Source organism: Papaver somniferum, chromosome 7, assembly GCF_003573695.1.
Source record: "Papaver somniferum cultivar HN1 chromosome 7, ASM357369v1, whole genome shotgun sequence".
Taxonomy (NCBI): Eukaryota; Viridiplantae; Streptophyta; class Magnoliopsida; order Ranunculales; family Papaveraceae; genus Papaver; species Papaver somniferum.
The window spans coordinates 915,103-932,410 of record NC_039364.1 but is presented as its reverse complement, the minus strand read 5'-3'; the positions used below and the strand labels follow the sequence as shown (position 1 = coordinate 932,410).

The 17,308-nt window shown below is 37.1% G+C and overlaps 1 protein-coding gene across 1 annotated transcript; it reads right to left on the bottom strand.

The window, feature by feature from the left end:
• Positions 1-5,273: 5,273 nt before the first annotated feature.
• Positions 5,274-7,694, bottom strand: LOC113292580 (probable leucine-rich repeat receptor-like protein kinase At1g35710). The gene has a single exon (XM_026541467.1). The coding sequence runs from the start codon at positions 7,692-7,694 to the stop codon at positions 5,274-5,276; it is 2,421 nt and encodes an 806-aa protein (XP_026397252.1).
• Positions 7,695-17,308: the final 9,614 nt, after the last annotated feature.

Below are 17,308 nucleotides of genomic sequence, written 5' to 3'. Positions count from 1 at the left end.
TTCACATGCTAAGAACTTGAAACCTTTTACTCTAGATGGTAACTCTCTTGTGGGGTTAGAATTACCACTTTTCTTATGGTAAATTTATGTGTGATATCGGTGGGAATCGTGTGTCTTTCTACATATATATTAGAGAGGCTTATATAGGGTCCAAACTCTAAAAGAAAATGGAACCCTAACGGACTTGCCACATACAATATGCGACCATATTAGAGATGCGACCATATTTGGATCCAACCCGAATGTCTAACATCTCCCACTCGCACATAGTGTGTGTGGATTATACAAGAAGAAAGATAAAGTTCATATTAGTAAATAGCCCGTGCGACCGTGGAGATACCTGCATTTTGGGAGCTCCATATTAACAGCTCGATATGAGTCATCATAGAGACATCAACCCTTTAAGAAAAAATGTTTGTATATCGTATTATCCTAGGTCCATCAAAATTTCATTGGTCTAGACTACTCTGATCCCTCGTAGATCTAGTCTACCCTCATGCTAGCTTACAGTAAATACATTCACACTCGTGTTGCAACTCCAGCAAGATAACTCAAGTTGTCGACTATGAACATAAAACGTTAATGAGTTTGATGACTCCTTTCGCCCTATTGCCATGAAGTTTCAGAATCAACTGTTTCCCAGGTATGTACCCTTTAAGACGAATCATCCATGGCCACAAGACACATACTAAAGTAGCAATCATCGAATCTTTACTTAATAAAAAAGTCAAAAGTTGTAAGGTTACTTGTGTATAATTTAATTATCATATATACAAACTCACATGGTGAGAAAAACAGGGAACCATTTTCGCACCTGCGTAGTGGTTGCAAGCACGCATAATATGAAAATGCGCTAGAGTAGAGTTTTACTTGTCTACACAAGTATATGTCACAAACTCTTACACTCTACAAATCTTGACTTGGTCGCAATTCTTGCGCCTAATCCGAAATTTCTAACTGCTCGCTTTTAACAAGCGCCGTAAAAGAGATTTCTCATTTGGATATACTTTAAGGTATGATGAACAATAGGTATATTCATCATCGATCTCCACTATATATATCTCATCTTGGTATTTCCAAGGCGATGCATCATATCATCTTCGCTCGCTCTACTGAGCAACAAAAGTCGACTGCTTATGTGAGTAAGCCAGTCCATACCTGGAGAGATATCAATAAAGTTTTGACACAATGCATTCCATATGCACCAATGTCAGCGTATATATCCATGCCCATAAGTAAATAATTAATCATAACAATGATCCATTATCAAATTATATTGATTATTATTAAATATCCATAAAACATATGCATCTTCGATCATCATGTCTTAAAATGAAATAAATATAGAGACATCCATTACCACCTACGTAAACCTAACACTCTAATATGAGGCAAAAAAAAATCTCTTGGTATAGGTTTAGTAAGGGGATCAACTATCATCAACTATGTAGGCATGTACTGCAAAACTATTTCTTTCTTCGCAAGAGCATCTCTAATAAAGCAACACCTCCTTTAAGGAGGTGTTGCTCTATTTATGTTTTAGGACATAAATAGATGTTTGGAGCTTGAAAACTTTGCGCTCTTGACCTTTAATCATGAAGACCTCTTATTGCTCCATGTAAATTTCCACATCTAGTTCTCCATTAAGAAATGCAGTTTTAACATCCATTTGATGAAGTTCCAAATCCATATATGCGACAATATCTAGCATAAGACGTATCGAGGCAACTCTCACCAAAGGGAGAAAGTTTCCTCGTAGTCAACACCCTCCTGTTGGGTGTGTCCTTTCTCTACAAGTAGAGCCCTATATCTTTCATCTAAACCATCTGCATTGCGTTTGAATTTGAAAACCCATTTGTTTCTAATAGCCTTGTACCCTTCTGGGAGGTCAACGTATTGCCACACACCATTATCCTCATTGATTATATATCTTCTTTATGTGCAATAATCCATTTTTCCCTTTTAGGAGATGACATAGCCTATTTGAAATTCTTAGGTTCTGCATAATCATGAAAACAAACCTGAAACTTTCCCCCTCAATCTGAAAACGACGACGAGGGAATTTTCCACGTTCACTTCTCCGAGATTGGGGCCAATCCATTATCAGGTGGAACACTCCCACTTTCCCCAAGAAAACGAGGAATTTCTTCATTACTCTCAACTAGACGAATTGGTGTGTCTTCCATTGACTCTTCCACCTATAAGAGGTTAAGATCCCCCCTACCTCGTTCCTACTAGGAAAATCTTGTTCTAGGAAATCTACATCACGTGACTCAATCTTAGTTACACTTCCATCAGAATGCTCACCAATGAAGGCCATTTGATTGATCAGAATATCTGATAAAGATTCATTTTTTCGATCGAGGTCCCATCTTCCCATACCGATGAGAATTGTTGTGTACATAAGCAGATGAACTCCATGGTCGCAAATTACCTAATTCTGGGTTTCTTCCGGTCCGCAATTCATATGGGGTGGAAGGCACTGACTTCGAAGGCACACGATTAAGGACATAAGCAACATTCAGTAACGCATCTCCCCAAAAAAAAAAGGACGATGAGCTTGCGCCATCATTAATGTACGACTCTTTCTCTCTGCTACACTATTTTGTTGCGGAGTACCAGAACTAGTCAATTGTCTCAGGATCCCTTTTTCTTCACAACACACTTTGAATAGGTCAGATAGATACCCGCGGCCATGGTCAGTTCTGAGAGCCTTAATGCTCTTATTTAGTTTATTTTCCACTTCGCATACATAGCGTTTAAAGCAATCCAATGCTTCTGACTTGTGGGATATCAAGTAAATGTGACCATATCACGTAAAGTCATCTATGAAAGTGATGAAATAAGAGGCTCCATGTCTTGCCTTAAAGTTCATTGGGCCACATATATCAGAATGAATTAATTTCAAAGGCTGAGAGGCCCCTTTGGCTTTCCCAAATGGTTTTCTAATGGATTTTCCTGCAAGACAATGTTTACAGGTAGGAAATGAGACTTTAGCGATGGGGCCTATAAGACCTTCTCTAGATAACCTAGTCATCCTTTCTTGCCCTATATGACCTAATGTAGCATGCCAAATCACAAAATAATTATTAACATCTGAGGAAGACGCAACTAATGAAATAGATTTATTAGCATTATAAGAACTAGAATTGTCAATATCCAAAACCATAAAACCATCTGTCATAAAACCAAAACTATTCAACTCAGTTGCCAAGTAAATCTTAACAGAATTACCCTCAAAAAGAAAACTAAAGCCTAAACGCAACATATTATTAACTGAAACTAAATTTCTTCGAATATATGGAGCATAAAGTACATCATGGATGATTAAGGTGCGCCCTTGTCGATCTTTTTGCATATAAGTACCGATGCCAAGTACTTCTATGCTAGTTTTGTTCCCTATATAAACTCTCATGCTCCCAACAAGAACTTGACGATAATCTAGGAACCCATCTCGGTCCCTTGCTACATGGTCGGTTTCTCCCGAATCTAAAACCCACAAATGAGAAGAATGAGAAACTAATGCTTGACTAGAAACAAAACATTCATAACGAGGAAGAGGTTCAAAAATTACCTTCTTTGGCTCAGTGCATTCACGAGCAAAATGTCTTTTCTTATCACATTTAAAGCATTTCATCTCTGTTTTGTCTTTCTTACCAGCACACTTTCCTCTTTTGCGCTTAAGAGCATTGGTAGTGGATGGCCCAGATCCATCATGAGGATTATTAGCAAAAGAACCCTTACACCTATTGCGCTTAGACCTATTGGTCTTATGCAAAACAGATTCAGCAGCGAAAACAGAACTGTCAGTCTTAGCAGCTTCCAAGTGCTCAACTTGTAGTTCCACATGACGAAAAATATCCTCAAAATGCGGACATTATCATTATGTGTCATGCTTCGCTTCATATGCTCCCAAGTGTTAGGTAAAGAACGAATAAAAGCTTGTACCTGTTGTTCATCTGTCAAGTGATGACCTGCAGCCTCAAGTTCGCGTATCATTGACGACATTGTCCTCAAATGTTGCTTCATTATAACATTCGGCTTATTTTGACAAGTGTCAAACTTCATAGTTAAAGCGCACAACTTGGACACTAAGGTAACTTCAAATTTATGCCTGACTGCCTCTAGCATGTCATGAGAAAACTGGTGGTTTTCAAACTCGCCAATAAGATCATTGTTCATTGAGCTCAGGATCATATGACGAGCACTGCGATCCTTCTTAATCCATTCCTGGTAACCCTAGAGGTTTCCACGGTGTTGAACCGTCGTACCCTCCTTGGGCCGAAGCATCACATGCTCAATTATTTCCTGCAACCCATCATCATTCAAGAGAAAAATGATCTTTTGGCGCAAGATGTTATAGTTGTCGCCATCAAATTTTTCTCCCTTGCTCAAATCAGCAATGATGTTCTTGGAAGCCATTTTGTCTAACATAGCAGGCGAAGAATACCAAAACAACATTACAAGTCGCAAGATCGAAAAATCATTTAACTCCTAACCATCTCTCGCGCCACAAGTAATATTTTCTACATCTATTTAATATATGCGCAAGTTAATGGTTTTTGGGAATTAAAGAAACTCAATCAAACAACCTCTCACTCAATTTTTTTAACATGTTATTCAATCAAGATCTTAATTCAAGATGGGATGAGTTCGAATCCCTCTTCCCACTGAGTTTTTTATACGTTTCAGCCAACCCGTCTAGGGCTAGGGTTGGGGTTTTGGGCTTGTACATGAATAGTACTAGGACTAGACCCTAACTTGTCCATGGCTTGTCAAGCTAGGGCCGGGTTGACCCTAGCTTGCCCCGTTGACAGCTCTAGTCTTGACTATCTCTAGTTATTTCCTTCACTTATGGACCTAACTTTGTGTACCCACAACATCCATCTTTCTATACATTGCTGAAAACTACAAGAAGAAAAAAAAGAACAGACGCGTTAACACTGGGATTTGCAATGAAAAACTTCAGTCATAAGAACAATGCATGGGAAAGTGATCAGTATTAAGGCCAGGGGTCACCAAACATCAAAATGCGTGGCACTGCAAAAATCCAACTACCATTCCTGAAGAAAAATTTAGTAAGGGCACACCAGGCTGTATTCAAGCTTAGAGTCTCTTTTATAATTTCCTCCAGGAACAAGAACTTAAAACTCAGTGCATTTTAAGAAGTACATCTACTAATGTATTAATCCAATAGAATACAGAAGTCACTAATACCAGAACAAATTATAACCAAAAGAAAAAAAAGCAAGGATGATTTTACATTATTGCTATCAATTTTTCTGGATACAACTGATTATTGTGATCACAATGGAATCAATAATTCTCCAATATCCGAACCACCATTTCTCTTTTTTGAGAAGCAGAACCAAGAACAAACCCCAAAATCCAACTCCGAACCCTAAAAAAACAACACCGTAAAACAATATTCTCTCATTTGCATCCTCTTGAACATCTTCTTCGACTTCAATTGTAGGATTGGTATTACACGGTTTTAAACCTCTGGAGATATTACCACATAATCCGTTGTTGTTCTTCAGTGCATCAACAGGAGCATCCGTAAATGCCTTAATATTCGGAAGAGGACCACTCAGTTCATTGTACGAAACATCAACAATGGTCAGGCTAAGCATTTGATCAAATGAAGATGGAATCGAGCCGGACAATTTGTTGTGCGATAAATTCAAATGTTCTAGTTTTCTTAACTTACCAAAATCTGATGGTATTTCTCCACTCAACTCATTATAACTAAGATCTAAGAACATCTGTAACGAATCCAAGTTACCAATCTGAGGTGGGATGCTTTCATTAAAATTGTTTGAGCTCAAATTCAAATATAATAAATTTGAACACTCTCCTAGTTGTTTGGGTATTGATTTGATGAGATTATTAGTTGATAAATCGAGATATTTTACGTTGGACAACATTCCAATTGCCGAAGACAACGGACCAAAAAGCTGGTTATTACTCAAATCTAATTCGATTAATGAGGACAGTTTCAGCAACTCATCTGGAATTTCCCCAACTAAATTATTTGAACTAAGAAAAAGTTCACCTAAATTCTTCAACTTTCCCATTTCAGATGGTATTGTACCAGTAATATTGTTCCATGCGAAAGATACGCCTCTCAGCATTTGGCAATTTCCCCAGTCTTTTGAGAGTTCACCATACAACATGTTGCCACCAACAAAAAACCCACGTAGATGCGGATACACGTGGAATGCCTCTGTAATATTATCTACCAGTTCATTTTTTTGGAGTCCCAGATTTCTAAGGCTAGTGCAATTTCTAAGGCTTCTTGGTATAGGACCCCTGAAATGGTTATCATGTGCCACAAATACTTCAAGTGTTCCACTTTGACAAAGGTTTTGAGGTAAATAACCAGAAAAATGGTTCTCGTTCAAATAAATTACTTTCAACTGTGTCAGATTGTTGATTAATTCTATTGAACCAGTTAATTCATTTTGAAATAGAGATAAATGAGTTAAATTTCTCAAAGTGTCTATTGATGCGGGGATTGAACCAGTGAGTTTATTGGTGCGGAAATCTAGGGTCGTAAGAGAGTTTAGCCTTCCTATATCTTGAGGGATTGTGCCAGAAAGTTGGTTTTCAAATAGTAAAAGAGTTTCTAGGCTAGACAAATTGGTTAAAGAAGCAGGGATTGAACCATTAAGTGTGTTTTTGTACAAATAAAAACTTGTAAGAGACATAAGCCTACCAATTTCTCGAGGTATGATGTCAGAAAGGTTATTTTCAAAAACTGATAAATGGGCCAAGTTTGTTAAATTGCACACTGAAGTAGGGAGTGAACCATTGATATTGTTTGATGCCAAATCTAAGCTTGTAAGAGAACTTAGCTTGCCGATATCTCGAGGAATTGTGCCAGAAAGTTGGTTGTCATGTAGGTTAAGAGTGTTCAAGCTCGTCAAATTGGTTAAAGACGCAGGGATTGAACCAATGAGATTGTTTTTGTACATATAAAAGACAGTAAGAGATCTTAGCCCACCAATTTCTCGAGGTATGATGTCAGAAAGGTTATTTTCAAAAATTGATAAATGTTCCAAGTTGGTCAAACTACATATTGAAGTAGGTATCGAACCAGTCAGATTATTTGTGTACAACAGTAGATTAGTAAGAAGATATAAATTGCCAATTTCTTGAGGGATGGATCCACTGATTTGATTTTCAGAAAGGCCTAAATATAGTAGACTTGTGAGAGAACCTATTTGTGGTGGAATATCTCCAGAAAGTTTATTGAAGGAAAGATCAAGGTGGGTGAGTTTTGTAAGATCACTAATTTGGGAGGGAATGGTTCCAAAGAGTTTGTTCTCGCTCAAGTCAAGACTAACGATGTTTGAGAAAGATGAAAAGTTGAAATTCTGGAGCTTACCTTGTAAACCGAAACCGGTTACACTAAGTTCAACAATGCTTCCCTTTTTGTTGCAAGTGATTCCTTGCCACCTGCACGGACTCGTTGTACTCGCGCTGGAGTTTATCTTCCATGTTGAGAGGAGAGAAGAAGTGCGGTTCACAAGGCTTGATTTCCATTTCAATAGAGCATCGACTTCTTGTTCTACCACTTGTAAATGTTGTTTTCTATGGCCAAACGCCGAAAGAACATCGATGTAAGATGAAACCAACAGTAATGCTAGCACTAGTAAATTAACAGGTGAAAGTTTTACCTTTCGCGACATTTTAAAGAAGAGGAGATTTTTTTATTTCTTTTTCTTTGGGTGAAAGAAGAAGAGTTTTGGTTTTCGGCTTATGATGATTAACTAATCAAGTAGAAAGGGTGTTTTATAATGATATCTTGCTTTGTTTGTTCGGAAAGACTTAGTTAGTTTCCAGTCGACTGGATATTTTATAATTCTAGCTATATCTGGGAAGGTGCCTTCGATAGGTATATGCATGGCTCCTACTCTGCTCTCTTCTCACGTATCTTGCTTCATTTTGGTCTACAGACGATAAGGCTATATGTGGCTAAGTATTATTAGGGTCTTTTTTTGTTCTAAAAATTATTCTGTCACAACTGATCAGTGTGTTGACCAAAATAAACATAGCTGCAAAATATGCTTTCAACAAATGCCGGTTTACGGAAGATACCAGGAATAATATTCTCCGATGGGGATTGTCTTAGACCTTCCCTTCCAGTCAATTTTTGTCTTGATTCAGTTTTGTCACTTACACATGACAGGACTTCATGTGATTGAGTGTAATTTGGTTCAGTTTTGTCTTAGACTTCCAATTTACAGTAATCTGTTTTACAAATTTTTGACTACCGCCACCTATGAACGTCTTTAGTCTTGACTTGAGCACTGAGAATAGATGAAAGGCACCGGAAGGGATCACAATATTAAGTTTTTTTTAGTAAGGACTCATAAAAGGTCCGATTATCACATAGGTGTCCCATGTATGGTTGATCAAGTCACAGCCAATAATTAACCCTCCGGGGTTTTGTCACCAACATAAGCCATTAGTGTCAACACCACGTTATCAAAAGATTTCAAGGCCTAGACAAATAAAGCTTTCGCGTTAAATGGTGAGGAAATCTTCGTTTTTTATTGGTCGAAATAGGTATTTTTTGAGTTTTCTGAAACGAACGTTTTGGTGAGGACACTTGGCAATGTATGATTGGTTTAAAAAGCATAGGAAAAAGATTAAGAAAAGGAAACTAAATTCAATTGGAATTCATGATGTGACAATATTTAGATGAGGACAATTGACAACGCATGATTGGTTTAAAAAATATAAGCTTCAAAGGAAAACGTAACTTACCGTGTTTTGAATTTTATGAAAGTCTAAATTAATTGAAAATCGAGTAACTGTTATATTAGGACTATTTTTTCCAAATTATTATATAAAGGGGAAAAAAATCTACATATTTTCTACTAAAATAAAAGGAAAAAATAAATAAGATCTGCACATTTTTATTGGTTTTACCTATTTCTTATCTCCATTTTTCTTATTTCCCATCCCTTTCACAATTTTTAAAAATCAATTTACTTTTCAATTCTAATTTTTCCTATGTACCACCTATAAAAGTTAAATTTGACTCTTATTACGACAACTACCATTTTTATCTATTTTTTCATTGATCTCTATTTTTCGTTAAACAAAACCAAAACTATCAAGTTAAAAACTCTAGGTTAGATTCCTATTAAACACCTATTTCTTTATATTTTGTGATTTAACATAGATGAATTAATCGGCGATTAATCGTTAAACCAATTGAAAATCTAGGTGAAAATATCTCAATCTTAATTTAATTGCATACCTAAGAAGATTATGCTAATTCTATTGAAATCCAGTTTGTGAACAAGGTTTAGAGATTATTAATCAATTTAATATTGACAAGTTGGGAGCACGTGCATTGAACGTCAAAATGTTATAACATAATCTTGAGAGAAACCGAAGTCATTTTTTGTTTCGAAAACTCAAAATTGAACACCCTTATTTATCCCTTTTGCGTAGCAAATTTAGACATCTTTTCGGTGATATAAAATTTATAAAAATTCAATATATAGTTTGGAAGATAAGAAGGTTCAAAATTTCAGCTTGTTTTTTTATGAAAATGACATCTCTGTAAATATATGAAAATTCGTTTCACTGTAGATAAGCCCCTGTATTTTACATATATTACCCGTATACCTGATGTGCAGACACCAAAAAATCACGGAGATCCGACGGCTGGATGTTAAACCTATAAGATCTAACGAACGTCATCGAAATTGGAATGGAAAACATAAAAACACGGAAACTCTTTAGTCTTCCTCTGCGTCTATTAAAGAGGGGGGAGATAGATGTTAAACCAGATTTAGGAGACTTGGGTTTACTTGTTAATCTATTTTTGTCGGGTGAGCTTATTTCACGTGGAAGCACATTGATCAAAGATGTTACCCAGATTTTGCATCAAATGGCATTTTATCAAAATAAATAATATGTTGCACGTTATTAAAGGGCTGTTTTTAAAATATGATCACCCAATTGCACTTGAACTACTCTTGGTGATACATCATCAGAACAGGCTAATCATATCACACAGGTACCACATACAGTAAGTTTCAATTAGACTTACTGTAAAATATAGCGCTTCGTACAGTAAGCTATATAAAAATTAAACCGATCTCCATAAAGAGATTTGCTAGCATCCAAAATCTCGGTAATCGATACCAGCTCTTTTCTAGGTATATTAATCTATTAAATAATCCTTTGAAACAGTGATCAAAGGTGGTGGTGAATTATACGGGTGGAGTTGGAAAGGTAGCGGTCGGTGGTGGAGATGGAGATGGATTATGGAAATGCAATATAAAGTCGATAGGGTATGGAGATGAATTATGCATTATGAAGATGATTATAGGGTGTAAATAAAAAATCAATAGGTAGGATTTAGGACATAGGAAACTTTATATGAGCGGTACTTGGATAATTGAGGATAAGAATTAAAGAGGACGGGAAATAAAAAAAGCAGAGATAAGAAATAGGAAAAACATTTTTATTTGATTAGTAAGTAGTAGTTACTATTGATTCCTTAACCACACGTGCCGAGAATCTCTTCCCACTTTACAAGACTGCAAAAATTGAATTGTTACTTGTACACGTTAAGAGAATTTACACTAAAACGACCTCAGTTATGAACACGTAGTTTATCCATCTTTTATTGTTCATTCTATCATGAATATTTTACGGAAAATGGGTAATTTATCCAAATATTTTTAAATTACAGTTCAAATGGACGAGTAAAAATAGTTTGGGTTAAATGGATCAAAAAAATTTAGTAAGGATGAAACTGGATTCATCCTAACTTAAATTTAAAAAATAACAATGATGAAACTGGATACATCCTGTGTAAAATTAAAAATAAGAAAAAAATATTTGAAAATGGGCATGACCAAACTGTTTAAATTCTGCCTATTTTTACATTTTTGTCCATTTAAACAGTATCAAAATCTAATTGTCCTTCTCACCCAGAAATTGTTGATTTTGGTCTTTTTAACAAATTTTGTGAAAAATTTCATTTTGTTTGATCACTTGAACATGTACATGGTCTTACAATTAAGCTCATATAAAAAGTAACAAAATGTTTGTTAGACTCATTAAGATCATGAACTACTTCAAATAAAAGATATGGGGTTTTCTGTTCAACCTCCGTCTATTCGAAGAGATACGAAGATTAACTTAATTGGATATCACTGATAATTTAAAATATTCACAAAATTGGTTAAAAAGACCAAAACCAATAATTTCTGGGTGAAAATGATACTTAGATTTAGATACTGTTTAAGTGCAAAAAATTTAAAAATAGCCAGGATATAACCGGTTTCATCCTGCCAATTTTCAAATACTTTTTCTTATTTTTAATTTACACAAGATGCATCCAGTTTCATCCTTGCTATTTTTTAAGTTTAAGCCAGGATGAATCCAGTTTCATCTTTGCTATTTTTTTTTGTCCATGTCAAAGAAAATTAATTTTAATTGGTGTGGTTATGACCCATTTACGTAGGGGTTTTACTAAGCGAACACCAGAGTTAACTAATTTTTGAGTTTTCACCCCAAACGAATTAGTAATGTAGCTTTACCCCCTAAATTGTTAATATTGCTAACTTATCCCCTAAACAGAAATTTGAACCAAAAATGTCCTTAGGTAGATGAAACCATTCCAAAATGTCACCTGATTTCTACTTAGAAATGCATCGCTTGTTGCCATCATTCTAATACACGGGCACCCTTTCTCTTAGGGTCTCGTTCAATAGCCAATTTTGGATAATGATCAATCATATGGTGAGCAATATTTATAGATTGAAGGTTTCAATAACCTAAAACAAGACAAGATAACCTAAGCAACGAGATAAGAAGGATAATTCCCTTGTGTTTTCATTGATAACAAAGACTCCTATATAAAGGAGTAGGGTTACAAGATATTCTAAAAGAGGTTACAAGATATTCTAAAAGAGGTTACAAGATGTTCTAAAAGAGGTGAATATCTTCTCAATACAAGTAAGTAGATATATACAAATTATACAAGAATATACCCAATACCCCCCCTCAAGTTGGAGCATGAAGAGTTGAAATGCCCAGCTTGAGAAGAAGAGTTTGAAATTGCTGACGTCCCAAGGCTTTAGTCAGAATATCAGCTAGTTGAGAGGTAGTATGAATATAGGATGGACGAATAGTACCTCGAAGTATTTCGTCACGTACAAAGTGACAGTCAATCTCAATATGCTTTGTTCGTTCATGAAAGACGGGATTATTAGCGATATGTAACGCTGCTTGACTATCACAGTGAAGCGAGACTGGTTTTTTATGTCCTACACCAAAATTCCGTAATAACCCTTTTAACCAAATGATTTCACAAGTTGTGGAAGCTAATGCACGATATTCTGCTTCGGCTGACGAACGAGAAACTGTTGTTTGTTTCTTTGTTTTCCAAGATATAGGAGAACCCCCGAGAAAGATAAAATGTGCCGTGAGAGAACGTCGACTAAGTGGACAACTAGCCCAATCTGCATCACAATAAGCATCAAGAACCAACTTGGAATCAGCACGAAGTAAAATACCTTGCCCCGGGCTAGATTTCAAATAACGCACAACTCTAAGTGCAGCATCCCAGTGTGATTGAGTTGGATGTTGTAAAAACTGGGAAAGAATATGAACAGAATAACATAGATCCGGCCGTGTAAGATTAAGATAGATCAGTTTCCCTACTAGCCTTCTGTAACGAGCAGGATCAGTCATAGGTGAGTCTGAGGCAAGAGCCAGCCTATGATTTTCTTCCATAGGAATATTAGCTGGTTTTGAACCAAGAAGACCTGTTTCTGTCAATATATCTAGAGCATATTTGCGCTGACAAAGAAAAATTCCTTTGGAACTTCTAGCTACCTCAATTCCTAGAAAGTATTTTAATTTTCCCAAATTCTTCATGTGAAAGCATCTGCCTAGATATTCCTGAAATTTTCGAATAGCATCTGTGTTGTTACCAGCAATAACAAGATCATCCACATATACAAGAATATACATGATAATATTCCCATGACGATACAAAAATAACGAATGATCATAAGCACTAGTAGAAAACCCATAAGTACGCAAAGCAGCTGCTAGCTTAGCATACCAACACCGTGGAGCCTGGCGTAGACCATACAATGACTTACGAAGTCTACAAACTTTGCCAGATAATCCCATACTAAAACCAGGAGGAAGTCGCATATAGACTTCTTCATTTAAATCCCCATGAAGAAACGCATTATGCACATCCATCTGAACTAATTCCCAGTTATTTATTGCAGCAACTGCGAGAAGAGTTCTCACAGTAACCATCTTTACTGTGGGAGCAAAAGTTTCAGTGAAATTAATTCCTTCCTGTTGATGATTTCCAAAAACAACTAATCTGGCTTTGTAACGTTCAACAGAGCCATCAGACTTTCGCTTAATGCGAAAAACCCACATGCAACCAATTGCAGACTTGTTGGCAGGCAAATCTTCAATTGTCCATGTACCATTGGAAATAAGTGCAGCAATCTCATCCTGCATTGCCTGACGCCATCTTGGATCAGCCATTGCCTCTTTGAATGATTTGGGTTCAACATCAGTTGAAATAGCTGCAACAAAACAACGATGTGCAGTAGAAAATGCATCACAATTCACAAAATGAGTTATAGGATAGGGAGTACCTGAGGACTTGACTGGTATAGGTGAAGCTGCAGGGGAAACCAAGGTTGTGTTAGACTGCTTTGAGATACCCTGCCATTGGACAAAATCTTTGTGCCTAACATTCTCGAATTTTGTGCGTTTACCCCGGCCAAGTGCCTCATCTGAAACTGTAGTACAATGATCTCGACAATCCGTATCTTCTGTGAGAGAAGAAGTTACAACATCTGTACCAGACGCAGGCACAGTAGAAGAAGAAGTAGGCACTAAATCAATATGTGCATCATTCTCAGCAATGTGTGTTGTGTGATGTGCATCATCCAAGCAGACTGACGGAATATGAGAACTAATCTGTGGAGGTGTAGTATCAACAGGCGAGAGAGTAGCAGCGGAAGAAGAACCACCAGAAACATGTGTATTATTGTAGTCAGTTGCAAAATGATCATCAGACAAATTTCTAGGAACTGAATCAGTGACCGCGTCAGAATACAGTGAGTGCAGTTTTTGAAGCTCATCATTATCCGCCAACGGGAAAGTATCTTCAATAAAATGTACGTCTCGAGACTGAAAGTAGTGACCTGTGTCAAGATCAAATAAATGCCAGGCCTTCTTTCCAAATGGATAGCCGAGAAATATGCAACGACGACTACGACTGCCAAATTTATCACCAGGATTGATATTTTTTGCGTAACAGAGACATCCAAACACCCTAAGAGAGTGAATAGATGGAGCCGAACCATACAGAAGATCATAGGGCGTCTTGAAGTGAAGAATACGAGAAGGGGTTCGATTAATTAAGTAGGCAGCAGTAAGAACACATTCTCCCCAAAAGTCAAGTGGTAAGGATGCTTGAAAACGTAGCGCACGAGCAACATTAAGAATGTGACGATGCTTTCTTTCCACCCTAGCATTTTGCTGTGGTGTCTTAACAACCGAGGTTTGATGAATAATGCCATTGTTTCGAAAATAAGAGGCAAGACCTTTGAACTCGGTTCCATTATCACTGCGGAAAGTCTTAACCTTTCGAGTAAACTGTCTGTCAACTAGTGCAAAGAAATTTGTTAACAAGGTAGGTACCTCATCTTTGGTTTTCATCAAATACACCCAAACACATCTAGAAAAATCATCGACAATGGTTAAAAAATATCTGGAGTTACAGGCACGATTTGGATGATAAGGACCCCAAACGTCGCAATGAATTAATTCAAATAAATCGACTGCCCTACTAGTGCTCAATGGAAAAGAAGTACGAGTTTGCTTGGCTCTATGACAGATATCACAAGCATGAAAATCTAACTGACTATCAACACAACCAATCTGAGGTAAAGACTTCAAAGCTTGGATAGAAGGATGACCAAGCCGTTTGTGCCATAATTCTGCTGCATTCTTCTCTAACACAACGTTGACACGAGCTGGTTTCCCCTTTATCAAGCAATACAGCCCATCCATGAGCTTACCCATACCAATCCTCGTCCTCAAAGTATGGTCCTGTATAACACATTCAGAGTTAGTGAATTGGACACTTATATTATTCTTCTGTGCATGAGTAGCATGCGATGACGATAAAAGTTGAGAAACCGAGAGAAGATTGCATGTGAATTGAGGAACAAACAGCACATTGTGCAATATAAGAAAATCATTTAACTGCACAATGCCAATTTTGGTTGCTTGTATGCTGACACCATTAGGCAGACCAACCTGAAGAGGACTAATATTATAACAAGATGCAAACACAGTGTCATCACAACAAACATGGTTGGAGGCTCCTGTGTCAACAATCCAGATGTGACCACGCTTACCAGAGAGACGAATATGATTTGCAGTCTGCATCTCACCAACAATAGCGTTTGCTTTAGCCGCTGGTTGGTTACGGTGAGCTTGTGACTCGGTTTTGGGATAAGCTGTAGGTGGACGTCTGGGTTGACGACCATCTGGATACCCATGCTTCTCCCAACAGCGATCCTCAAGATGTCCATTATAACCACAATAGGTGCACTTCATTGGAGTTTTAACAGCTCCCGATTTTGATCCCTGTGGCTTATTGCCGTGAGCAAGAAAAGCCATTGGAGAAACAATATCTTCCTTTGGCTGAGTATAAGAACGAACCTCTTCCTCTTGAATGAGACGAGAATACACAGTGTGCAGAGATGGAAGTGGTTCGGTGCCCAAAATACTAGAACGAACGTTAGCATAATAGGGTATAAGACCCATTAAAAACTCACGTACCTGATCATTGTTACGTCGAGTACGTAGAGTCAGATTAAGATCACAGGTACAACCTGAGCACTTGCAAGAAGGTAAGGCATCAAAGTCATTGATGTCATCCCAGAGTTTCTTCAACCTCCCATAATAGTCTTGGATAGACTCTCCATCTTTTTGTTTACAACAGGCGACATCAGATTTAAGCTGAAAAATTTTTATCCCATTGCCAAGAGAAAAACGAAGCCTGATATCTTCCCATAAATCAAAGGCAGTGTCACGATAAGAAATTGAGGAACGAAGAACTGGATCAATAGTGTTAAAGATCCAGGCAACAATCATGTAGTTTATAGTCCACCAGTCATCGAGGTCAGAAGAATCATCAGAAGGTTTTGAAAGCTTACCATCAATGAATCCGAGCTTGCGTTTCGCACCCAAAGAAATACGAAACCCTTTAGCCCATTCTTCATAGTTTGAACCTTTGAGAACTACATGTGTGATGATAGTCCAATACATTTTTCAATTAGGAAAGTCTGAGACTGATATGGAAGGTCTCAGACGTACATGTCTCTTAGAACATAAACTAGGAAAGTTTGAGACTGATATGGAATGTGTTTATACTAGGAAAGTCTAGGAAAGACTTATTCTAGGAAACTGAGACTGATATGGAATGTATTTCTAGTAGGACTCTAAGAGGTGGTCGCACATATATATATATATGCTTGTAATCAGTTTTAAAAGATATGAAATAATATACACAGATTCTTAACATGGCATCAAGAGCCAGTTTCGAAACCTAAAAAAAAAAAAAAAACGAAAGATGGTTAACGAAATTGAATCATCCAAAGGAAAGACGGTGGAATATGATGTACAAAAGAAGAACCCCGTATATTACCTAGGTTCGAGTGATGGACCAGGAAATATCATCACGCCAATAACTTTGAGAGGAAATAATTATGATGAATGGGCTAGAGCCATACGAAGATCGTTAATAGCCAAAAGAAAATTTGGTTTTATTGATGGAACAGTTACAAGACCTGAAGATCCGGACCAGTTGGAAGAATGGATAGCAGTGCAATCAATGCTGGTCTCATGGATCAGTAACACGCTGGAGTTATCAGTGAGATCAACTCTGGGAGATTATGAGGATGCAAGTCTATTATGGGCACACTTGAAGAGAATATTTTGTGTTGTTAGTGGAACAAGAATATGCCAACTAAAAGCATCTTTAAGTGACTGCAAACAGAAGAAAACGGAGGAAGTTGCTATATATTTTGGAAGATTGAACAAAATATGGGATGAGATGGTGACTTATATGAAGATACCCCAATGCAAGTGTGGAAAGTGCACCTGTAATATTGCATCTCAGGTAAGTTTGTTGAGAGAAGAAGATTTATTGCATTATTTTCTGATTGGGTTAGATTCTGTATACAGCTCTTTGCGTGAACAATTGCTTGCAAGAGAA